This window comes from Equus asinus, chromosome 20, assembly GCF_041296235.1.
Source record: "Equus asinus isolate D_3611 breed Donkey chromosome 20, EquAss-T2T_v2, whole genome shotgun sequence".
NCBI lineage: Eukaryota > Metazoa > Chordata > Mammalia > Perissodactyla > Equidae > Equus > Equus asinus.
In genome coordinates, this window is record NC_091809.1 from 83340529 (window position 1) to 83365340 (window position 24812).

The 24812-nt window shown below is 41.3% G+C and overlaps 2 protein-coding genes across 17 annotated transcripts in view; one reads left to right on the forward strand and one right to left on the reverse strand.

Annotated features, from left to right (window-relative positions):
- The window catches only part of XRRA1 (X-ray radiation resistance associated 1), a 65326-nt gene extending 58171 nt beyond the window's left edge, over positions 1-7155 (forward strand). For all 16 annotated transcript variants that reach the window (XM_070490704.1, XM_070490694.1, XM_070490692.1 and 13 more), the window contains one exon: positions 15-7155. In XM_070490704.1, the coding sequence (XP_070346805.1) occupies positions 15-268 (254 nt within the window). In that variant the 3' untranslated portion in view covers positions 269-7155. The remainder of the gene's footprint in view (positions 1-14) is intronic.
- Positions 7156-7916: 761 nt separating this feature from the next.
- The window catches only part of RNF169 (ring finger protein 169), a 79801-nt gene continuing 62905 nt past the window's right edge, over positions 7917-24812 (reverse strand). The window contains exons 5-6 of the mRNA XM_044751932.2: positions 11930-12029; positions 7917-11515 (exon numbers count right to left, since the gene is read on the reverse strand). Of these exons, the coding sequence (XP_044607867.2) occupies positions 10331-11515; positions 11930-12029 (1285 nt within the window). The 3' untranslated portion in view covers positions 7917-10330. The remainder of the gene's footprint in view (positions 11516-11929; positions 12030-24812) is intronic.

Consider the following 24812-nt stretch of genomic DNA (forward strand, 5'->3'; position numbering starts at 1 on the left):
TTCTCTCCCTGCAGGAGCTGTCCTGCAGCAGCGGACGGAGCAGCGGCTGGTGAACCAGAGGCAGTACCTGGAGGCCAAGCGGCTGCTGAAGGAGTTTCGGTTGCGCTACCGGAGGCTGGTACGCTGCTCGCTACGGACGGTGTTCAGGGCCACTGCGCCACCCCCTGCCCACCCGGCACTGAGCGAGGGCCAGCCTAAGTTCGGCCGCTTCCTCGAGATCATGGATGAGTTCTGCCAGGAGCCCACGGCAGGTGACTCGAAAGGCTAGGGCTATGCACGGGGCCATGCGCACCGCCCAGCGTGGGCCCCACGGCCTCCCAGAGGGCTCTTCGCCCTCCACCGAACCTTGGAGCTGGGCCTCTGAGTTTGGCTTGGCCACACAGAATTGGGAGCTCGTCAGGACCTCCCCTCCCTGGTCCGGGCAGGACCCGGCACCTGGCACAGCAGCAATAAAGAGTGGGTGCATAGAGCAAGGTAGCCTGCATTTTTTCTTGGAGCCTGGGCCGGGCTGTCACACTGGGGATAGATCCCCGGCTGATGCGCATCCCTAAAGTCCTGTGGGAAACCTGCCCAAGCCACACATGTCCAGCGGCGCTGTGATAGGCACTAGGACAGAAAACGGGGCTGATGGAACAGAGAAGCAGCACAGAATCTAAGCTCAGAGACGTTAATTAACTCGCCCACAGCCAATAAAGTGTGTGTGTGTTGGGCTGAGGTTGGGGGGAACAAAACTAAGGCCTCCAGGCTCCAGAAATGGTGCTTTTTCTGTTGGGCAGCTTTTTCCATTTTGAGGGCAAATAGGGGGCAAAGGGGAAGAGAAGATTTGGAATTCCCCTATCAGATGGCTGCGGCCACAAAGGTGGGACAAGCTGAGGGGAGGGCTTATGTGGAGTTTCCCAAGGTCCTCTAATCCAGGACATAAGACGAAGTCCCACATGCAGACATGGTGGGCTGTGGCTCTATAACGGACCCTGGGCAAGGTCAGCCCTGGCTCACAGTAAGTAAACTAATTCTGGCCAAGGCAGCCTGTGGCTTGCCTCATTCTTGTGAGTACCCAGCAGTCAGTGCCTGCTACAGAGGAGGATCTGGAGGGCACCAGGGCAGAATCAGGAGATGTGCATTTGGGGCTGGATGCTGGGTGTGGCCTGCTCACTTGGGCAACCCCTGCTCCTAAGGCTACTCTCCAGGGAGTGCCTACAATTCAGACCTGGGCAGCAGGCCTGCAGTTCCCAGGGTCCAGGAAGCAGTAGCACAAGGCTTAAGGATCCTCAGCAAGGCACAGACTCCCACAGCCTAAGTTGCAATTAAGGTGAGTATAGAAGCATAGTCTTGTAGCCACAGGTCTGACAGGGGAAGCGCGGTGGAGTATCTGCCGTATTGCAAGTGAGGCTCTGTTAGGAGTCAGAAATATTTGCATACTGTTGTATGCAACCACACAGTCTCACACATCTGGCCAGAAAATATTTACACCCAGTTGTGGTCATACCAGACACACACATTGACACTCGTACAGTCACACATATCAAGTTCCACAGTTAATCTCACTCATTCACACAGGCACCTGGAAGGATCCAGGTAAGAAAGCGTTACCCACAGTGACACTCATGCACAGGGGCACATTCTGATTCACCCCCTTGGATCTTTTGAGGCCCAAAACCACCCTTCTCTTAACATTAGGAACGAGAATCCACCCCAACAGTCACACTGTAAACCTCACTAGGTTCTAGTTCTGGAGAACTGGACTGCTGCCTTCAGCCAGAAACACCACCAAACCATAGGCTCTCAGGCCTGGAAGGCTTCTGGGAACATGCTATTCCAATCTCAAAGCAGGAAGCCTCTTGCAGTTTCTCCTGCAAACCATTCAGCTCCTGCCTGCACATCCAGGGACAGGGAGCTCATTCCCTCGAAAGGCCATCCCTTCCTTTGTTGGGAAAGCCATTGGACAGTTCCAGCCTTTGGGCTAAGCTGTCTCCCTAAGCCCCTCAGTAATCCTAGCTCTGCTTTCTGGCCAAGAGTATATCTGCTCTCTGCGCAGCCAGGCCAACCCTGTGTGAGACCATCTCAAGTGGCTACACTTCAGGCCAAATACTCTTAAGTTATTCTACATAGGATCCATCGGAATAAATTGGTTGCCTCTCCTGGCCTTGCTAAGTTTGGGGTTTTCTCCCCTACTCATGATAGCTAGATGCAGTACTCCAGCTGTATCCAGTGCAGGGCACAGCAGCATTGCCACTCCCTTCTCTGGATACATTCTTTTATACAGCCTCACATTTTATTTGCCTTTTGCTCACTGTTTAAAACAATGGCATTACTCTTTTGGCTTTATTGATCCTTTATCAGCAGACTACTAATATCAGAGTTGCTTTCCCTGTTTTATGCTTAAATTCACCTTTGGTACCTGATGCAGGATTTTTACATTTCATCATCTTAGTCTCAGCCTGGCGTTCCAGGCTGCCAGGCTCATTCTACTTTCTCGATTGTTAACTTCCCCATCTTGGAGGCTGTTTATAGAGTGAGTGTACAGAGCTCTGACCCCTTTTCCCGCACGTATAGCTAAATCATGTCAGTGTAGAACTCCCAGGAAGGAAGCCACTAGGAGGCTACCCAGCAACTCTGCTACTCGCCTAGGAAGCCCTACGTAAGACCATATGGGAGCTAATGTTTCTTAGTCATCCTTTCAGCCTTAGGTCAGGGATGTCCTTGAACTCCCCTCCCAAAGTGAACTGGGCTTCTTTGCAACCCTGTATGACCTCATTTGGCATCACACTGCAATGTACCAAGAACTGATTATACCTCTGGTGCTCAGCCCAGGGCCTAGGTCCAGGAGGCACTCAACATTTATTGAATGAATGTGCTGGGAGGAATGGGAACTAGCTCATGCCGGCTGTCTTAATGAGATTATACATATTATACACAGCTATGGCTAAGGCGACTAGAAGTCAGTGCTGGGCATGTTCCCACAGGCAAAGTACCTGAGCACCCCCTTATTAAAACCATGTGTTCCTATCAAGAAAAACAGCACTCCAACCTGCCTGCTGCTTTAAGTATGCGAGGTGGGGTATCACCGTCCACTCACCACCCCGGCCCCACCGTACAGGTGAATTGCTGCATCTCTGGAAGCCATAGAGTCATTTACCAGTTGTGTCTATTCTATCTCAGGAGTCATCCGGACTTAGTCACATTACCAGGGTGCAATTTTTAACCCTATCTCTTATTTGCTGTATGACATAGGGCAGGTCATTTAACCCTACTCATAGCATCAATGGGGTTTTCAATCTCTATGGGTCTTGTGGTGTTAAAAAAGAAAACTTTGAGGGCTCTGGAGTGAACAAATTTCAGTTGCTTGGTTTTCTGAGTTTTGTACTTTTGAAGAGACATTACCTAGTGCTTGTCTCAGTGAGTAAAGCCTCAAACTAGATTTATCAGATAAACATGAATTCCTAACTAATCAAGGAGGCCTTTGGGGCAGTAGCCACCCCGTTGCCAGCATACTCACTCACTCTCCCCACATCTCGTCTACCACAAGGATGCTTCACCCTGGCTGCCTCTCACCCGGAGCCCCCTTCCTTTTCCAGAAGCAGATGGGAAGCCAGCAGCCACACTCTTCTGAGCCTTCTCCAATCTTCTAACAAGAGAAAACCAGAAGAAATAGTTTCTCCCACCACCAATTCTCCCAAATTAGGTCCAACCTGTGTTTCTAATCACTTATCCATGATGCCACTGAGCACCAGAGGAGAGTGAGATGTGGCCACAGGAGAGAAAACTGCATCAGATGCAGATTGTGCCTCACAGTCCTTGCTACCTCAAGATACCTCCCACCCCTACAGTTGGTGCAGAGGGAAGACTCTGATCTCTCTAGCCCTGTCAGACCCAATTAGGAGGAGATCCAACCCAGAAAGCAACTGGAACCATACTGTTACCAAGGCCAGTGGAGGAGGATGGCACCACCCTGAGGCTGATTTGAGCCAGGGCAGCAGGAGAAAGCAATCAGTGGCTTTGGAGTCAGAGGACCCAGCTTCCAGGCAACGTCAGGGCCAGAGTTTCCCAGCCGTAAACGAGGACCACCCCCTTTACCACACTAGGCTATAAGGGAATTACTAAGAGTGGTATGTAGAGCATTTTCTGTTACTTTTGGGGGCCAAGGGACAATCGAGTTCTGTTCTGGTATCTCCAACTAGCTACGTTGTTTCTTGCAAATCATTTTAATGACCCTCCTTTGGAAGAGGTTGGGCCAGATGATTTCAAAGGTCCTTCAAGTGCTGGTTTACTGTGCATGGCATGGACTCTTACATCAGTCTTTCAAATTGATTTTACAAGTTTAGATGGAACAGGGATACATTTGTCTCTGTTCGATGAGAAACTGACGCCAAGGGAATTTTGATGAATTCCTGAGCAATGGTTCCAAAAGGGGATATTTTAAAAAATCAGATGTTCTGAGTACAGCCTTGATGTACAAGGACAATGTCATCCTGTACATTTGTTCTTTACTCAAACTCTTTCTTGGTGCCTTATTAGGAGTAAGAATGGTTAAATATGAGAATGACGGTTGTAAATTGAAAATAACTTAGAACTCAAAAGATATAGCACCATTTTCCACCCCATCCCACCTAATTTCTCCCAATATCTGCATGCCAAAGGAAGACATTCCAATGTGGGGCATCTCCCAGAGCCAAGATAACACCAAAAATCAACCACACATAGTCTAGGCTTAGCCGGGTTTTGTCTGAGATTGCTCTCCAGAGATAAGACTTTGACTAGAACCAGAACGTTCACTTTCATGAGTTTGCTTTACTGTATTCTCCACTTGGGCCTCTCCTCAAGCAGGCAAACATACATTGAAGAATGCACTTTGGTACTGGTTAAATGAACAACACATCATCCCACTTGACTCCTTGTTGGCAGAAGCATCCCTGACAGGGTATACGCCCTGTTCTGAGTCCTCTGTCTTTGTCAAAATGTTCTTTATGATGAGTCGGAGAGGGAGGCAGCCAGCAGTGGCAGTCCACAAGGATCCAGGTCCCTTCTCCAATTCTAATACAGACAGCAGGTTGAATAAAACGAATATACAACCCATTTTCTATTTCTAGGTGAGAGGGAAAAAGGCCCTAAGGACAACTGTGTTTGTACAAAGAACAGAGTAAACAACATCAGGCACGCACACAAAAAACCCATTAGCTGGCGTTTAAGATAATCATTTTTCCCTTGCATAGTTATCCATTCTCTCATTAGGACTTTAAGTGTTCTGCTGGAGGCTAAGGGTTGAACCCACTGAGGAAGAGCGCCTTTTCCCATTGGTGGCACAGCTTGGAGGATGGGCAGGGCCAAGAAGGGAGAATCTGACTGCTGCCATCTAGAGCCAGGGCCCAAAAGCTACTCTTGAGCTCACAGGGCCTGATCTTTGAGGAATGCACTGCCTGTTTTTACCCTTATTAAGAGAGGAAAGGAAGATGAACAACTAGTTCTTGATTTAAGACACCAGGAAAGCTAGAGGGAGCCTGCCCCAAGTTTGAGGTTGCCTCCCACGCTGACAAGACATTAAGGAAGCATTTACTCACAAACTGTGTAAATATTTTTCTTAGGAAGAAAAAAATACTGTTAATACATAGAACAATGTGCACATTCAGTCTTGGCACTTTTCCTTCATCCAATTTAACCAGTCTCTAAACTGGTGACCTCTGCATATCTGTCAGTCTCTTTTCTGCAGAACAATCTTCAGAAAGCTACAGTGGACAACGGTCGTGTAAAGATGCATTTCTGGATCATCTTTGGAGGAAAATCTATTCGGCAGCCTCTTTCCTTCAAATCCACCCCCTTCAAAAACAGACCTGCTTTCTCATTGAGTCACAGAATTTATAAGCAGCCATGCTCACTTCTAAAAAGCAGGCCAAAATGATGACTATTACAATCAAAATATATAACTTCCAAGATTCCATATTCACATTACTCACACTCTGAGGCTTTTCCCTACCTGGGTGTATGTTCAGGGGATATAGGTACATTTTAATTCTAACTGAAAAAAATCAGGAAGAAAAAGCTGTTAAAAAGCCTGTATCATTTGGGTGTCCCCCTCACTAGCAAATTGTGTGTGTGTGTATGTATGTATGTGTGTGTGTGTGTGTGTAAATTAAAGAACTATTTATTCAGACCCTAGAAAGCTACAGTATAAAATAGGGCACGGCACTGAACCTCAATCAAGTTCTTCGTTTCTTAAAAAAGAAAAGAGGGGTGGCAGGGGGAAGAGTTTGACTTGGATGACTTCCATGCCCATTCCAGCTCTAACATTTTATGATTATGATCAAGCCTTCAGTTTTTCTTTCCTTCCTCTCCTGCTGAATGAAAAGCCAGGCAGGAATAAGGAAAGGAATCCCAGGCTGCTGCCAGTTCTGGTAAGAGGTCTGTCTGGTTGGGGAAGAGGTTAGGAGGTTACTAAATTGAGATGTGGGCCTCCTCTGACCATGTCAGTGATCCACAACCTGCCTCATTTCTTGGGGCTTATGCTAAAAGCAGCTCCTGAAGAGATGTTATTGTCCTGTAATCAATGGAGGAAAAAATTCACTCTCCTCTGGTAAAATTACTTAGCAAATGGAAAGCAGTGTTGCAATCAAATTCACAAATATTGATGGGGGTATCCAAAATGTTCAAGGCAGCCTGCTGGGTACTGGGCAGTATCTTGAATGGGACCATCCAAGATCATCGTTATAAAAGAACTGGCCTTTTATAAGACCATTAACAAACTCTCCAGCCATGCACACATTCAAATACATTCCATTAGACATTGAGCAGGGACTGTCTTTTCCATCATTCTATCTCCATGACCCAGCACAGGGTTGGCACAGTTCGAAGCTCAGGAAATGTCTGTCAAATGGAACAGAAAGGGCGGACAGCACAGCCTTCGGTCATCAGCTTCACCAGTTAAGCACAGTGGCAGCTTCCCATTTTCGTCAGTCTGTCATTTTGTAATCATACAGCAATTAACTAAGCAGCTTTAATCTCTTAAGGGCATTTTTCTTTTAGGGAATACGAAAAACACAGAAGGCATTCATCACCAGTGCTTCCTCCAGGCAAAATTTTTAAAAATTTTAAAATAAATGAAGCCACCTACAAAAGGTTTTCCTGGGAAGCCTCAGCCAAGAAGAATTAACCTTTCAAAAAGAGGCAATTATATAAAAGGAGCCAGGGGCTGGATGCATAATGCCATGATTTGACACCAACCCAATAGGCCCAGATGCCTTCTTCCAGCAGATACAATCAATGGATCATGAACGTGTTCCCAAAGTGTCTTTCCCACTCTTGAAAAAGGGCCGAGAGCCCCCTTCTCAGGGCACCACATTTCCTGGACTTCCCATCAGAAAGACCTCCATCCTCCAACCTCTCATAACTTCCCCTTTAATGAGAAAAAACACAGAATGCATATACACAAGGAACAGAGTTAGTAGAACATGGGAAATTTGTATGGTGAATCAGAGTCCAGTGATTGGTGAGAAATATGTTTCGTGAAATAGTGTATCTCTCATTCTAGCTCACAAACCCTCATCATCATTTTATTTTCCTTGTCTTTCCTTTTCTCCAAAGAATTCATGTCAACTCCATTTGTGACCAACTTCACAATCAAGCAAACAGGAGGGAAATTTTTCAGAAAGAAAAAGTGTTCAGGTTTTAGTTATTAAGTATGGGAAGGATCTTAAAATATAGATAATACCTTAGTGGTTTTTTCCTCCTCCAAAGCCAAGCAGAATAAAGATTAAATCTCGTCCCTCCTTAACTTAAACTGCTTGGCCTATATTTGAAGAACTACTGCTCAGCTGGAAATTTGGAAAACAACTGTCAATACCATTCTAGGCACCTCAGTAGGTACAAAGTGGGAAAGTCAGTCAGCTGGATCCAGCGTTTGGAATATTCCCTTAAGAAGTAGTAGCTTTTTACTCTGCACCTGAAGCTAAAATTTGTTGCTACTGTTATGCAATTTCTTAAAACGAAAGTATTACTTTGGGGAAATATTTAAAATATATATCTTTTTCTATTAAAAATATTTCTTTTTCCCAAAACCAAAAATCAGTTCCAACTGAAAAGTATTTTTTCAAATTATTGGAGCTATAAAAAAAGATGGCAGGTGGAAAAATAAGTGTCTTTGCTATTACCATTGAGACTAGCCTTCCAATAATATTTACTAAAACCAGAAAGGAACTACATGAAACGGCAGTAACTGTTGTTTTCTCCAAGGGCGTTTAGTGGGTCACCCTCCCTGTCCTCTGCAGACCAGCGCCAGCTCTTCTATCTTGGGCACCAGCACACCCTCCAGCAGCCTTCGGAGGGTCTAGGTTACTGGTGGGACCTAGAACTGAAGTGGTGTCAATACAAAGTAATGAGACTGATGTATGTCTTTTAAACACACATCTGCACGTGTACACGCACAGACACACAAAACACAGAATACACACCTTCAGGTGAGTGACACTCCCCACCAAAGTAGTCACTGAGGAAGTTCCACATATCTCAATGATGACCAAATGCTTACGACATCTCTGGAACTTCTCTTTGGGAACTGCCGATGAGCTGCACTAGAAAATGGCTCTGACTGCTTTCCAGCTGCACCTCACTTAGGACTCCAACCCTCTTGACAACCTACCTTCTCTTCCAGAGGCTTCAAATAGCTTCTGGCTAGTTTCAAACTCAAAATTCTCTTTCCCATAACCCCAAAAGATTAAAGATTTGCCCAGAGAAGAAGAAGGGCAAATCTCCTAAGAATCAAAAGAAGGTGATATAGTAAATCCCTAGTGACCTTGATCAGTGAGTCATTATTCTGGATCTTAGCTTCTGCTTTAGGAAGAAGAGGAGGTTAGAATAGATGACCATTAAGGTCCCTTCCAGTTCTAACATTTTAGGAGTCGATGTTTCTAGACTTTGAAGACAGTTCCAGAAATGTTCTTGCCAACGGCAACATCATTGGAAAAACTATGCAGTATCCTGCTGGGACCATTCAAGGGGAACAACATACATTGGGATATATAAGCTCTGAAAGGTTTGTTAAAATGCCAGTCACATGACCTTATAGCAACAGCTCATACATGCACAGGGAATGCCAGCCCATCTGAGATTCCCTAAAATCATATCTTAATCCCTATTCTCAATGAGCCCAGATGGGCAGAAGCACCAAGCACCACCAGGGATGCAAAAGACACATGGTGTCAGCTGCTAAGGAAAATAAACCCCAAAGGTCCATGGGACTGAATTTACCAGCTGCATCCAGCTAGATACCTTGTTTCCAAAGTATGGAGTTTCAGCATTGTTCTTGCCTGACTTCTGGGCAAATTTTTTTGATTTTAGATCAACATTGCAGATAACCCTTGGCCATGTGGACAGTAATAATGAAGTCCAATTGTAATTTATCTCACAGAGTGGAACCCTCCAGGAAAACAGAAGGCTATCAACTGTGGGGGCGGGCATAACTGCACAGTCTATCTTTATACTTCTAGTTAGTATCTATTATCTGCATGATCAGTATGCAATGCCCAGCCACCTTTCCCTAGGCTCCCCTGGCATGCCCTTGGGTTGCAGCCCATTATGGCAACCTGTTTGTGTGGAAAATCCATGGGATTTGTTGTTGGGAGACCCAGCAGTCAGCCTGGGCTATGCCACTTAGTAGTTGAGAGAACTTGAGCATCTGCATGGCAGTCTCACTATCTAAAAATGGAGCTAATACCACTTACATGTTAGGTCTCCTGGGAAGACCAAATTAAACAATGACTGCACATGTCAACTATATAGCATTAATCAAATATTTTTTAAACAGGGACTCTAAATTAACTTTCGTAGAAGCATAAACTCAACTGATTTCATTAGGTATATTTACTTGTGGTAAGGGTAAGGAGACAGGGGAACATAATCTTCTTAGATCTGCCAAAGAACTACACTGTTCGACTTTTGAAAAAGATGGAACTAATTTTTATCTGCAAGACTGATTTAAAACCACACCCTGTTGAAAGAAGTCAGGAGGTCTGTCGGTTTGAGAAGGTATCCCCTCTTTCCTCTACCATTTCTAACTCTGGCGATTGTGCTCCTGAATCTCATTCCAAGTGGGTGCTGCCAGATTTGGCCCAGAAGCCCTCAGGGGTGGGTCACTTGAGGGGTGAGGAGTGCTTCTGGTGCGGGTCACAGGGAGGCAGAGACACGGTTCCCTTAGATATGGACTGCAAAGGCCCTGGAACCTTTCAGAACCATATCAGACAGTGTTTTGCCATTAAAAGAAACCCAAAGTGAGAACACTCAGCTCTTCAGAATAAATGATCAAGCCCAAAGACTTCTTAAAAATAGGAACACTGTTCATTAGGTGCTACTTGGCTCCAGCCACGTTGCTGGACCGTAAGAGATACTGATCCACGCTTCCTTTCCGCCGACTCACAGTCCGCCTCTCATTGTCAAACATGCGTTGCAACTGCAGAGCCAGCTGTCGGTCCTCTTCCTCTTGCTGCAGTTTCTGCTCCATCTCTCGCAGTGCCGGATCTGTCGGGGCCAGACCCAGCTCACCACTGCTTTGTCGCAGTTTCTTAAGGGAGCCATTTTGTTCCAAGTGCTTAGTCTTACAGTGTCTTTTCCGGCCCCGACGCAAGGAAGGGAGTGACTCCTCACCTAGGTTGTCTGCCAGAACACCGTTAGGCAGATCAAAATGATTCACTGTCTTCAGCTGTTTCTTTGTTTTGAGGACCCCACCCAAAACACTGTTTTTGGGCAGCACTGAATTAACTGTTGAGATCTTCATGGCTGTACTTACACAGGTTTTGTCTAACTTGGCATTTGGGGTTGACCCTGACCCTTCAAACTGCTCTCTCTCCAAAGATGTCCCACTGGCTCCCACTTTGAGTTCTGAAGAAGAGCAGGTTTCCAATGAGATCTCAGTGCTCCTTTTACTATCACTGCCCTGTTCTGTTTTTGTTTGGCTAACAGAGGGGAAATAATCAAGGTCAGTGGGGTTGGGCCCAGTATACTCAGAGAGTACTTGCCCACTGGACAGTCTTGTATTTAAAGCCGGAAGTGGCTTCTCTTTGTTAGAATGGATAACCTCAGAGACTGGGAAGTCTTCCCCCGTTTCTGGAGCCAGGGAGGTGAGGGTGGCTTTTGAAAGGGTCTTTTTGATTTGCCGCTCCTGAAAGATCTGTTCCCACTTTTTGAGGATCCGTGGACTGGCCTCATAAGAAGTCTGCTTCTGCAGGCTTCTGTTTAGGTTGCGGGGAGTTGATTTGATGATGAGGGGACTTAGCACGCGGCCGTCAGGGAGTCTCTTGGGAGGAGTACATGGTGAGCAGACAATGGGCTTGAAATGGTTTAGTTCTTCAGAGATGCTGTCATTGCTCTCAGGGCTGATGGAGCGCTCTGGCTTATGCAGGGAAGCCAAGGATGGGAGGGAGCTGAAGGGTAGACGCTTTTCGATGGTCAAATCAGGGGCTGAGAGGCAGCGGTTGTTTTGAGTGGACAAGAGAACACCAATGATGGGGTTGGAGGCAGGGGTCATAGTTGTGACCTGAAAGAGATTAAAAAGATTATACATACATACATATATATATATTTTTTCTTGATAATTCCTTCATGATGTTAGAGGGATAGGGAGGGGAATGGTAAGAAACAGGATAAAGGGTGATGTGAGCCTGATAGGGAAAATCCCTAACCTAGAATGCACACCATTTGCAGAAATTCCTACACATTTGAAACAATACAACTGAAAATGTATAGGAAAAAAACATCATCTAGAACTTTGAAAAAGGTTCCATTGGCCCTCATTCCACCCATCTGGCTACTAATTCAAACTCTAATTCCTTCACATCTGTTTGCAAAATTCCCCAACATAACTAGTATGCCTAGGACCCACTCTGCCTCTTCTCATCTGGAATAGTTACGGGATGGGACTAGAAAGCCCAGAAGCCTATGTGAGGTATACTTTGGCTTTGCTGGTTGGGGCTGCTCTGAGTCTGCTCTTCGCTCTGTCCTGAGCAGTGTCACTGCAGCTTTGACTCCTTTCCACCTTGGAATTTAGGTTCCTAAAAAAGAATAAATAAAAGACAAATAGTCAAAAGTAGTCCATATGCTAGCTAAGGCAAAAGAATAACAACTCTTCTGTGCTTTCAAAGCCACTCACCAAGAAAGACAATTCCCTTGGGAAGATACAATAGAAAATGAGTTAATTTATTAACAAAACACATTCTAAGAACAAATGCTGTCAAAAGAGAAAGAGTTCTCCAGAAAGGACATTGGTTTAAGCCTTTGTTTCCAAGTAGACCCTGCATAAATGACGCAAGACCAATGGCTGTCTTGCTCAAGCTTAGAGAGATGTAGGGGTACTTCGCCAGCCTTAATAGGGTGAAGAAAGGGTTAAATTACCTTACAAACAACAAACTTTTCCTTTTATGAGGCCCAGACCTCTCCTCAAGCAATCTAAATCAGCCATGAAACACATACTTAAGTACTTACAAAAATGCATAGCAGTACACTAGATTTTTATGTAGGGAGTCAAAATTAAATGTAGTCTCTTCTCCCTTGATCCATTAAATTTGAGCTTCCAAAGGCCTAAATCCTGGTGATTTAAGAGACTTCAAGAACACATGATTATTTAATCTTATGCATGCATTACGTTATGACTTTGCAACCCAAACCAAAACCCACAGAAGCAGTATTCTAACATTAATCTTACTGCGTAAGAATTATGTGCAGGTGACTGTCATTTGCTCCAGAGACTGTAAACAGGGGTTCTTGATTATCCTATTACTCACCTTTGTTTCCTACTCTCCAACTTTTGCCTAATAGACACCTCATGAGAAAAATGCTTTTACGAATGTTTGCCACTGATATTTCACCTGTGCTATAATTCTATTCAACAAGCTTTTATTACACACTTACTATAAGTCAGTCACCAATGAGCACTATCTAGACGCTGGGAATAAATACAAAGGAGAATGAGATACAATCTAGGTCTTCAAGGAATCAGAGTCCAGTTGGGCAGACAAATAAATATTACAGTATGATACAGTGAAATGTTACAACAAAAAAAGTATGCCTAAGAGACAGAATGGCATAAGAGAGAGTTATTAATTACCTGGGATGGAGTGAGAATGGGGTTGGGAAAGCCTTCCTGAGGCATATGTATTTTTAAGGATAAATAAGAATTTGCCAGAAGTCAAGGTGGACACATGGCCATGCAGATGATCCCAAACAGAAATTACTTCCTTGAATGATTCTATTTAGCTTTGAAATGGAACACATCGTATCTACTCCTTTGTAGCAAAAGATTTACATTTAATGTTTTACCATGCCAGGATTAGCTCAGAAAAAACTTATAAAGGAGGTAATAAGGTACATTCCCAGGGTGCTGCCTCTCTTCTCCCTACATCTCTAGCAAAACCTGCCCTACCTACCCACAATGGCTTCCATTCCAGAATTTCTGTATTATTCCTCCCATTTGAAACTCTCTCATCCTATGTCTGCTGGTCACATCACCCTCCTAGATGGCTCCAATTTGATAATCTATATTATGGTATTAATAGGAGAAAGTGGTGGCCAACTTGCATCACATGTCTGCACTTAACCAAGAACATTCAACACTGAACCTCAACAAATAATGTGAGAGTTGTATTATCTACTGGGAGATGTATCTTAGAACAGGCAAGAAACATCAACATCATCCTGTAAAGGCAGGTGCTTAGATGTCAGCTTCATTTGTATTTTACCTAGAATAGTATCAAAATTCATTTGCATTCCAAGAACTCACACAAACTGTCATTGGTGTAAGCCACCTAGAAGTAAACTGGATGGCAGATTAAAATGCTGAGGTGAATAACATATACTTTGGGTCAGGACGAATGAATATAGAGCTGAAAAAGACAGCATTATCATTTCAAATATATGACTTGTTTGGCATGATTCCATTGGAGAAACAAGTAGACACTTAGAGGAAAAGGTTTTCTGATCAACATAAGAAAGAACTTTGTAACTTTCAATAGTCAGAGCTGTTTACTGATAGCTACCTTGGAAGGTACTGAGCTCCATGTCATTACAGGTATTCAAACTGAAGCTGGACCTATACTTTAGGGTCCAAACCTTCCATAATTAATATAATTTTAAAAAACAGACTATGAGTCCATTTTGTCAGTAGTAACCAAGTCAAATTTAAAGACACTGGTTACATGCCTAAGTTATCAGATGTACAAATGACGCCTATCTTTTGCTGGGGAGAACCTCTTCACATGCCCCCTAAATTCCACTTTGGCGAAAGAAAAGGCCCAGGGAGGAAACTCACACTTGCACCACTCAAGCATACAACAAGAACACCCAAAGTAGTTTCTGACAATCTAAAATCTTTTTGGTAAACCTGAGTATGGCTGAAACTGTCACTGTCTTTCCCATTCATGTGGTCAGCAGACTTTACTGAGTACCAACTCTGTACAAAGTACTAGAGACAGATTGATGAAAAGATAATCTTAACCCACAGGAGCATGCAGTCACTGAAGTCTACCACACCATAGTACAAAAGTGCTATAAGAGAGCAGTAACTAGACAGCTAAACTCTCCAAGTGTTTTCTTCTAAAAGTTTTATAGCTTTAGCTTTTTCTGGGGGAAGGGTGGTAGATTGCCCCAAGCTAACATCCGTTGCCAATCTTCCTCTTTTTCGCTTGAGGAAGATTGTCCCTGAGCTAACATCTCTGCCAATCTTTCTTTATTTTGTATGTGGGATGCTGCCACAGGGTAGGTTGATGAATGGTGTATAGGTTAGGTCGGCGCCTGGGATCTGAACCTGCTAACCCTGGGTGGCTGAAGTGGAGCATGCAAACAACCACTACGCACTGGGCCGGCCCAGTTTTAGCCCTTATATTCAGGTATCTGATCCATTTTGACTTAATTTTTGTATATGGTGTGAGGTTGGGGTCCAACTTTATTCTTTGGCAAGTGGATATCCAGGTATCCCAGCACCGTATGTGAAGAGACTATTCTTTCCCTCACTGAATGGTCTTGGCATCCTTTTTGAAAAGCAACTGACCATAGATGTATGGGTTTATTTCTGGAGTTTCAATTCTATTCCACTGATGAATATATCTACCCTTGTTTCAGATACTGCAAAGCTAGAGCAATCAAAAGATTGTGTAAGTTTTGAAATCAGGTGAGTTTTCCACCTTTGTTCTTTTTCAAAAATGTCTTGGCTATTTGGGATCCTTTGCAATTCCATATGTGAATTTTACTATGAGTTTGTTCATTTCTACAAAAAAGGAGGTTGGAATTTTAATAGGTATTGCAATAAATCTGTAAAACAAGTTGGGGAGTATTGCCATCTTAACAATATTAGTCCTCTAATCCATGAGCACATGTCTTTCCCTTTATTTAGGTCTTCTTTAATTTCTTTCAACAATGTTTTGTAGTTTTGAGTGTACAAGTCTTACATCTGCTTAGTTAAGTTTATTCATAACTATTCTATTCTTTTTGATGCTATTATAAATGGAATTGCTTTCCTAATTACATTTTCAGATTTGTTCATTGCTAGTGTATAGAAACGCAACTGATTTTTGTGTGGTGATCTTGTATGCTGTAACTTTGCTAAATTCGTTTATTAGGTCTAATAAGGTTTTTAATGAATTTTTAAAGACTTCTTATGAATAATATGTCATCTGTGAATAGAGATAGTTTTACTTCTTCCTTTGCAATCTTTTTTTCCAGCTTTACTGAGATATAATTGACATATGATATTATGTAAGTTTAAGGTGTACAATGTGTTGATTTGATATACCTATATATTGCGAAATGATTACCACAGTAAGGATAGTTAACACCTCCATCACCTCACATAATTACCATTTCTTTTTTGCAGCGAGATCATTTAACATTCACTGTCTTAGCAACTTTCAAGTATTTAATACAGTACTGTTAACTATAATCACCATGCTGTATATTAGATGCCCAGAACTTATTCATCTTATAACTGGAAGTCTGTACCCCTTGACCAACATCTCCCCATTTCCCCCACTCCCTGGAAACCACCATTCTACTCTCTGTTTTTATGAGTTTGGCTTTTTAAGATTCTCCATATAAGTGATATCACACAGTACCTGTCCTTCTCAGACTTTTCTTTTTTAAAGATTGGCACATGAGCTAATAACTGTTGCCAATCTTCTTTTTTTCCCCCCTTCTTCTTCTCCCCAAAGCCCCCCATATATAGTTGCGTATTCTAGTTGTGAGTGCCTCTGGTTGTGCTATGTGGGATGCGGCCTCAGCATGGCCTGATGAGCAGTGCCATGTCCGCGCCCAGGATCCAAACCGGCGAAACCCTGGGCTGCTGAAGCGGAGTGTGTGAACTTAACCACTGCGCCACAGGCCGGCCCCCTCTCTGATTTATTTCGCTTAGCATAGTGCCCTCAAGGTCCACCCATGTTGTTGCACATGGCAGGATTTTCTTCTTTCTCATGGCTGAATGCTATTCCACTATACACATATAACATATTTTCTTTATCCATTCATCCATGGATGTACACTTAAGATTGTTTCCACACCTTGGCTATTGTGAATAATTCTGCAATCAACATGGAAATGCAACAATCTTTTCAAGATCCCAATTTCATTTCCTTCCAATATATACCCAGAAGTGGGATTGCTGGATCATATGGTAGTTCTATTTTCAGTTTTTTGAGGAACCTCCATACTGTTTTTCATAGTGGCTATACCAGCTTACATTCCCACCAATAGAGCACAAGGGTTCCCTTTTCTCCACACCCTTGCATATTAAGCTGACCATGTATGCATGAGTTTATTTTTGGGCTCTCAATTGTTTCATTAGTCTATGTGTCTATTTTTATGGCAGTACCATACTGTTTTGATTATTATAGCTTTTTAGTATAGTTTGAAATCAGGAAGTGTGTTGCCTTCAGCTTTGTTCTTTCTCAGGGTTGTTTTGGCTATTTGAGGTCTTTTGTGGTTCCATAAAAATTTTAGGATTGTTTTTGCTATTTCTGTGAAAAATGCCATTGGAATTTTGATAGGGATTGCATTGAATCTAGATGGCTTTGAGTAGTATGGATTTTTTAATATTAATTCCTCTGATCCATGAACACGGCATATCTTTCCATTTGTTTGTATCTTCTTCAATTTTTTTTAAAAATCAAAGTCATAGTTTTCAGTGTACAGAACTTTCACCTCCTTGGTTAAATTTACTCCTAAGTCTTTTATTGTTTTTGATGCTGTTGTGAATGGGGTTGTTTTCTTTCTTTATTTTTCAAATATTTCATTGTTAGTGTGTAGAAACACACCTGATTTCTGTATGTTGATTTTGTATCCTGCGACATCTAAATTCATTGATTGGCTCTAAGAGTTTTTTGATAGAGTCTTTAGGGTCTTCTATATATAAGATATTATTTGCAAACAATGACAATTTTACTTCTTTTCCAATTTAGATGCCTGTTGGTTTTTTTTATCTTAGTCTGACTGCTCTGGCCAGGACTTCCAGTACCATGTTGAATAGAAGTGGTAAGAGTGGGCACTCTCGTCTTGTTCTTGATCCTAGAGGAAAATCTTGAGTGTGGCATTCGCTCTGGGTTTGTCATATATGGACTTTATTACGGTGAAGTATGTTCCTTCTATACCCAATTTGCTGAGAGTTTTATTATGAAAGGATGTATTTTGTTGAATTTTTTTCTGCATCCATTGAGATGACCATATGATTTTTATCTTTCATTCTATTAATGTGGTGTATCACATTTATTGATTTGCGTGTTGAACCATCCTTGCAACCCAGCGATACATCCCACTTGATCATGTGTATGATCCTTCTAATGTGCCGTTAAATTCAGTTTGCTAGTATTTTGTTGAGAATTTTTGTATCTGTATTCATCAGTTTTCTTTTCTTGTAGTGTCCTTATCTGGCTTTGGTATCAGAGTAATGTTAGCCTCATAAATTGAGTTTGGGAGTGTTCTCTCCTCTACAAATTTTTGGAAGAGTTTGAGAAGGATTAGCATTAATTCTTCTATAAATGTTTGGTAGAATTCACCAGGGAAACCATCTGGTCCTGGACTTTTCTTTATTGGGAGGTATTTTATTACTGATTCAATCTCCTTACTCATTACTGGTCTGTTCAGATTTTCTATTTCTTCATGATTCAGTCTTCGTAGTTGTATATTTCTAGGAATTTATCCATTTCTTCTAGGTTATCCAATTTGATGGCACATAACATTCAAAGTAATCTCTTATGATTCTTTGTATTTCTGTGGTATCAGTTGTGATGTCTCCTCTTGCACTTCTGATTTTATTTATTTGAGTCTTTTCTCTCTTTTTCTTAGTTAGCCTAGCTAAAGGTTTGTCAACTTTGTTTATGTCTTCAAAAAACCAGCTCTTGGTTTCATTGACCTTTTCTATGGTCTTTCTGGTATCCATTTATTTCTATTTTGATCTTTGTTATTTCCCTCTTCTGCAACCTTGGACTTAGTTTTCTAGTTCCTTGAGGTGTAAAGTTCACTTGTTTATTTGAGATCTTTCTTTTTTCTTAATGTAGGTGTTTATCACTATATACTTCCCTCTTAGAATTGCTTTTGCTGCATCCCATAAGTTTTGGTATGTTGTGTCTCCATTTTCATTTGTTTCAAGATACTATTGATTTCCCTTTTGATTTGTTCTTTGATCCAGTGGTTGTTCAGGAGCATGCTGTTTAATTTCCCCATATCTGTGAATTTCCCACTTTTCCTCATGTTATTGATCTCTAGTTTCATATGATTGTGGTCAGAAAAGATACTTTGGTATGCTTTCAATCTTCTTAAATTTGCTAAGACTTGTTTTGTGACCTACATGATCTATCCTGGAGAATGCTCCATGTGCCCTTGAGAAGAATGTGTATTTTGCTGCAGTTGGACGGAAACTTCTGTATATGTGTATTAGGTCCATTTGGTCTAAAGTATAGTTCAACACTAACATTTCTTTATTGGTTTTCTGTATGGATGATCTATCCGTTGTTGAAGATAAGGTACTGAAGTCCTCAACTGTTATTGTATTGTTGTCTATTTCTCCTCTCAGATCTATTAGTACTTGTTTAATATATTTAGGTGCTCCAATGTTGGGTACATATATATTTATGACTGTGATATCCTCTTGATGAATTGACTCCTTTATTATATAACGACCTTCTTTGTCTCTTGTTACCATTTTTGGCTTAAAGTCTATTTTGTCTGAAATAAGAATTAGCTACTCCTACTCTCTTTTGGTTTTCACTTACATGGAATATCTTTTTTCATCCCTTCACTTTGAGCCTATGTATGTCCTTAAAGCTGAAGTGAGTCTCTTGTAGGCAGCATATAATTGGGTCTTATTTTTTTTATCTATCCAGCCACTCCATGCCCTTTGATTGGAGAACTTGATCTATTTACATTTAGAGTAATTATTCATAGGTAAGGACTTACAGATGCCAACTTAGCCATTGTTTTCTAGCTGTTTTGTAGTTTCTTTCATCCTTTATGCCTGTCTTACGGCCTTCCTTTGTGAACTGATGATTTTCCATAGTGGTATGCTTTGAGTCCCTTCTCTTTATTTTTTGGGAACTGACCATAGGTTTTTTTTGCTTTGTGGTTACCATGAGGCTTACATAAAACATCTTATAGCTCTAACAGTCTATTTTATACTGATAAGAACTTTGATCACATAAAAAACTTTACGCTTTTACCTTTTTATATTGTGTACTCACTAATTATTTTAGCTACAGTTATTTGTAATACTCTCGTCCTTTAACCTTTATAGTGGTTAAGTGGTTAACACACTACCATCTTACAGTATTAGAGTACAGCCAGTCCCTAACTTACAATGGTTGGATTTATAATTTTTCAACTTTATGATGGTGTGAAAGCAATATGCATTCAGTAGAAACCAAATTTCAGATTTTGAATGTTGATCTTTTCCCGGGCTAGTGATATGTAGTACAATACTCTCCCCTGATGCTGGACAATGGCTGCGAGCTGCAGCTCCCAGTCAGCCACGCAATCATGAGGGTAAACAACTGATACACTTACACCCATTCTGTACACATACAACCATTCTGTTTTTCACTTTCAGTACAGTATTCAATAAATTACAAGAGATATTCAACACTTTATTATAAAATAAGCTTTGTGTTAGATTATTTCACCCAACTGTAGGATAACGTAAGTGTTCCAAACACAATTAAAGTAGACTAGGCTAAGCTGTGATGTTTAGTAGGTTAAGTTTACTAAATGCATTTTCAATTTATGATATATTCAACTTGCAATGGGGTTATCAGGATGTAACCCCATCATAAGTCGACAAAGCTCTGTATTCTTTTTTTTAATTGGCACCTGGGCTAACAACTGTTGCCAATCTTTTTTTTTTTTTCTGCTTTATCTCCCCCAACCCCCTGGTACATAGTTGTATATCTTAGTTGCAGGTCCTTCTAGTTGTGGGATGTGGGACACCGCCTCAACATGGCCTGACGAGCGGTACCGTGTCTGCACCCAGGATCCAAACCCTAGGCTGCTGCAGCGGAGTGCGTGAACTTAACCACTCGGCCACGGAGCCGGCCCCAAGATCTGTATTCTTAATATGACTATATACCTACCTTTACCAGTGCATTGCATATTTTCATGTTACTAATTAGCATCATTTTGTTTCAGCTTGAAGAACTTCTTTCAGCATTTCTCATAAGGCAGGTCTAGTGGTGATGAACTCCCTCAGCTTTTGTTTATCTGGGAAAGAAAGTCTTTCTCTCCTTCATTTCTCAAGGGCAACTTTACTGGATTGAGTATTCTTGGTTTGCAGTTTTTTTCTTTCAGCACTTTGAATATATCATCCCACTCTACTGGCCTGTAATGTTTCTGCTGAGAATTCTGCTGAGAGTCTTATGGGGGTTCCCTTGTAAGTTACAAGCCTCTTTTCTTTTGCTGCTTTTAAGATACTCACTTATCTTTTATTTTTGACAGTTTTATGGTAGTGTGTCTTAGAGATGATCTCTTTGAATTTGTTTAGTGACCTATGAGCTTCACGAACTTAGATATTCAAATCTCCCTCTAGATTTGAGAAATTCTCAGCTCTTATTTCTTTAAGTAACCTTTCTGCTCCTTTCTCTCTCTCCCTCTCTTCTCCTTCTGGAACTCCAATAATTTGCAAATTGTTTCTTTTGATGGTATCCCATAGATCATGTAGGCTTTCTTCACTCTTTTTCTTTTCTTTTTCTGCTGAGGAAGATTTACCCTGAGCTAACATCCACCAAGAATCTTCCTCTTTTTTAGTATGTGGGCCACTACCACAGCATAGCTGCTAACAGACGAGTGGTGTAGGTCTGCACCCGGGAACTGAACGTGGGCCACCAAAGCAGAGCACGCCGAACTTAACCACTAGGCCACTGGGGCTGGCCCTCTTCACTCTTTTTCATTTGTCTTTCTTCTCCTTGATCCACTCTGCTGTTGATGCTCTCTATTGCATTTTTCTTTTCATTCTTTGTATTACTCAGCTCCAAAACTGGTTCTTTTTAATGATTTTTATCTCTTTGTTAAACTTTTCATTTTTTTATGTGTTGTGTTCCTGGTTTCATTGAATTGTTTTCCTGTGTTTTCTTGTGGCTCACTGAGCTTCCTTAAAATAGCTATTTTGAAGTCTTTACTGGGTAAATTGTAGATTTCAACATATTTCAGATCTGTTACTGGAAAATTATCATAATTCTTTGATGGTGTCATGTTTCTTTGATTTTTCATGTTCCTTTAAGTTTTGCATCGCTGTCTTCACATTTCAACTGGCAGTCACCTCCTCCAGTCTTTACTAACTGCCTTCAGGAGAGAAATACCTTCCATCAGCCCTGGTAGGGATTCTAAGGCTTTCTCAGACCTTCAATGACTACACCTACTACTTGCTACTTGCTCCCTCTTGTGGCAGAATTCTAAAGCTTGTATGTCTTCTCTTGATCCTGCAACACACTAGGCTGAATTTTTGCCTTCAAAACAGCCTCCCTTTTGCCTTCCTAAGGGTGGCACTATAGCTCTAGTTTGTGAATTCTCCCTTGCCCACAGATTCTAGCTGGCTTTCTATGCATACTCACTAGCTATCTGCCAAAACTCACTCTCATTGCCACAGGGAGTATGCACAGGGAGCCAGCCACAGGGTGGAGGTGTGTGAGAGTGAGGCATGCAAAGTGCTAAGAGTGACTGTGGGCCAGCTGAGAGGATCTGTGGGCAAGGCATCCCCAGTGATCTATGGGCAGGCTTCTGGATGGAGTCTGTGATGTAGTCAGTAGGATCCTAATCCATTTAGGATTAGAGTCCTATTGCCACTCTCCTAGTCTCTTCCTTCCCCTCAGTCATGCAGCTCATGATTCAGTATTCTTGATGAAGCAGAAGAGAAATGGGCTTCTTTGGCAGGGTCCCACACAGCAAGGGAAGCCAGGTGCTCACTCACATGCTCTCATTTTCTCCTGCAGGGGAAACCATGGGTCAGGAAGATCTCTCTTGGCCCTGAGCTGTGCTGCCTTGGGGAAGGGGTGATGCAGAAAAAGTCAAGTTTTTCCCCTTACCCTCTCAAATGTGTCAAAATTCTTTTTTTTTTTTTGTTCCAATGGTATGCTGGAACTATATTCATGAGGGATATTGGTCTGTAGTTTTCTTCTCTTGTGATGTCTTCATCTGGCTTTGGTATAAGGGTAATACTGACCTCAAAGAATGAATGAGTTGGGAAGTGTTCACTCCTCTTCTAATTTTTGGAAGGATTCACGTTAATTGTCCTTTAAATGTCTAGCAGAAACACCAGTAAAGTCATCTGATCTTGGGCTTTTCTTTGTTGAATGTTTTTTGATTACTGGTTCAACCTCTTCACTTGTTATAAGTCTATTCAGATTTTCTATTTCTTCTTGAGTTAGTTTCGGTACTCTGTGTGTTTCTAGGAATTTGTCCATTTCATCTAGGTTATCTAATCTGTTGGCATAAAATTGTTCATAATATTCTTTTATTATTCTTTTATAATCGTCTTTATCTCTATAAGGTCAGTAGTAATATCCCCACTTTCCTTCCTGATTTTAATAATTTGAGTGTTCTTTTTTCCTTGATGAGTTTAGCTAAAGGTTTGTCAATTTTGTTGATCTTTTCAAAGAACCAACTTTTGGTTTCATTGATTCTATTTTTCTACTCTCTATTTCATTTATCTTCACTGTAATCTTTACTAATTCTTTCCTTTTGCTTGATGTGAGTTTAGTGTACTCTTCTTTTTCTAATTCCTTAAGGTAAAGAATTAGATTATTTAGGGACCAGCCCCGTGACCAAGTGGTTAAGTTTGTGCACTCTGCTTGAGCGGCCCAGGGTTTCCTCGGTTCGGATCCTGGGCACAGACATGGCACCACTCACCAGGCCATGATGAGGCAGTGTCCCACATAGCACAACCAGAGGCACTCACAACTAGAATATACAACTATGTACTGAGGCGCTTTGGGGAGAAGAAGAAGAGGGGGAGAAAAAAGATCGGCAACAGTTGTTAGCTCAGGTGCCAGTCTTTAAAACAAAAAGAATTAGATTATTTATTTGAAATTTTTCTTCTTTTTAAATGTAGGCTTTTACAGCTAGAAATTTCCATCTAAGAACTGCTTTTACTGCATCCCATAAGTTTTGGTACATTGGTTTTCATTTTCATTCCTCTCAAGGTATTTTCTAATTTCTCTTGTGATTTCATTTTTTGACCCAATGGTTTTTTAAGAATGTGTTAATTTCCACATATTTGTGAATTTTCCTTCTCTTACGGATTTCTGGCTTCATTCCACTGTGGTCAAAAAAGATATTTTGTATTATTCCAGTCTTTTTAAATTTACTGAGACTTGCTTTATGGTCTAAGATAGTCTATCCCATGTGCACTACAGTAGAATGTGTATTTCTGCTGTTATTGTGTAGAGTGCTCTATATATGTTAGTTCTAGTTGGTATACAGTATTGTTCAAGTCTTCTATATCCTTGTTTCTTTCATCTATATATTCTATCCATTACTGAAAGTGGGTGGTAAAGTCTCCAACTATTACTGTTAAAATGTCTATTACTCCCTTCAATTCTGTCAGTTTTTGCTTCATATCTTTTACAGATCCATTATTAGGTGCATACGTGTTTACAATTGTTATATCTTCTTAATGGGTTGACCCTTTTATCATTATACAATGCCCATCTTCGTCTCTTGTTATAATTTTTGTCCTAAAGTCTATATTGTCTGATATTAGTCTAGCTACTCCAGTTCTCTTTTGCTCACTGTTTGCATGGAATATTCTTTTCTATCCTTTCACTTTCAAACTATTTCTGTCTTTGGATCTAAAGTGAGTCTCAGCATATATTTGGATCATATTTTAAAAAATCCATTCTGCCAATCTCTGCCTTTTAATTAGAGAGTTTAATTGATTTATATTTATTGTAATTAGTAATAAAGAAGGACTTACTTCTGCCATTTTGCTATTTGTTTTCTGTATGTCCTAATACCTTTGTTGTTCCTCAATTCCTCCATTAATGCTTTCTTTTGTGTTAGATATTTCCTAGTGTATCATTTTGATTCCTTTCTTATTTCTTTCACTATATATGTTTTAGGTATTTTCTTAGTGGTTGCCCTGGGAATTACAATCAACATCTTAATTTACAACAGTCTATTTCAAATTAATACCAACTTACTTTCAATAGCATACAAAAACTTTGTTCCTATGTAACTCTATCCCCTCCTTATGTGTTATTGTCACATGAAGAGTTACAAAAATCATAAATGCGATAATATTGTATAAACCATAAACATACAGATATTATTGGAGTATTTATTGTAGTATAGTCAGGTTAAGAGGCTTCATAATGCTG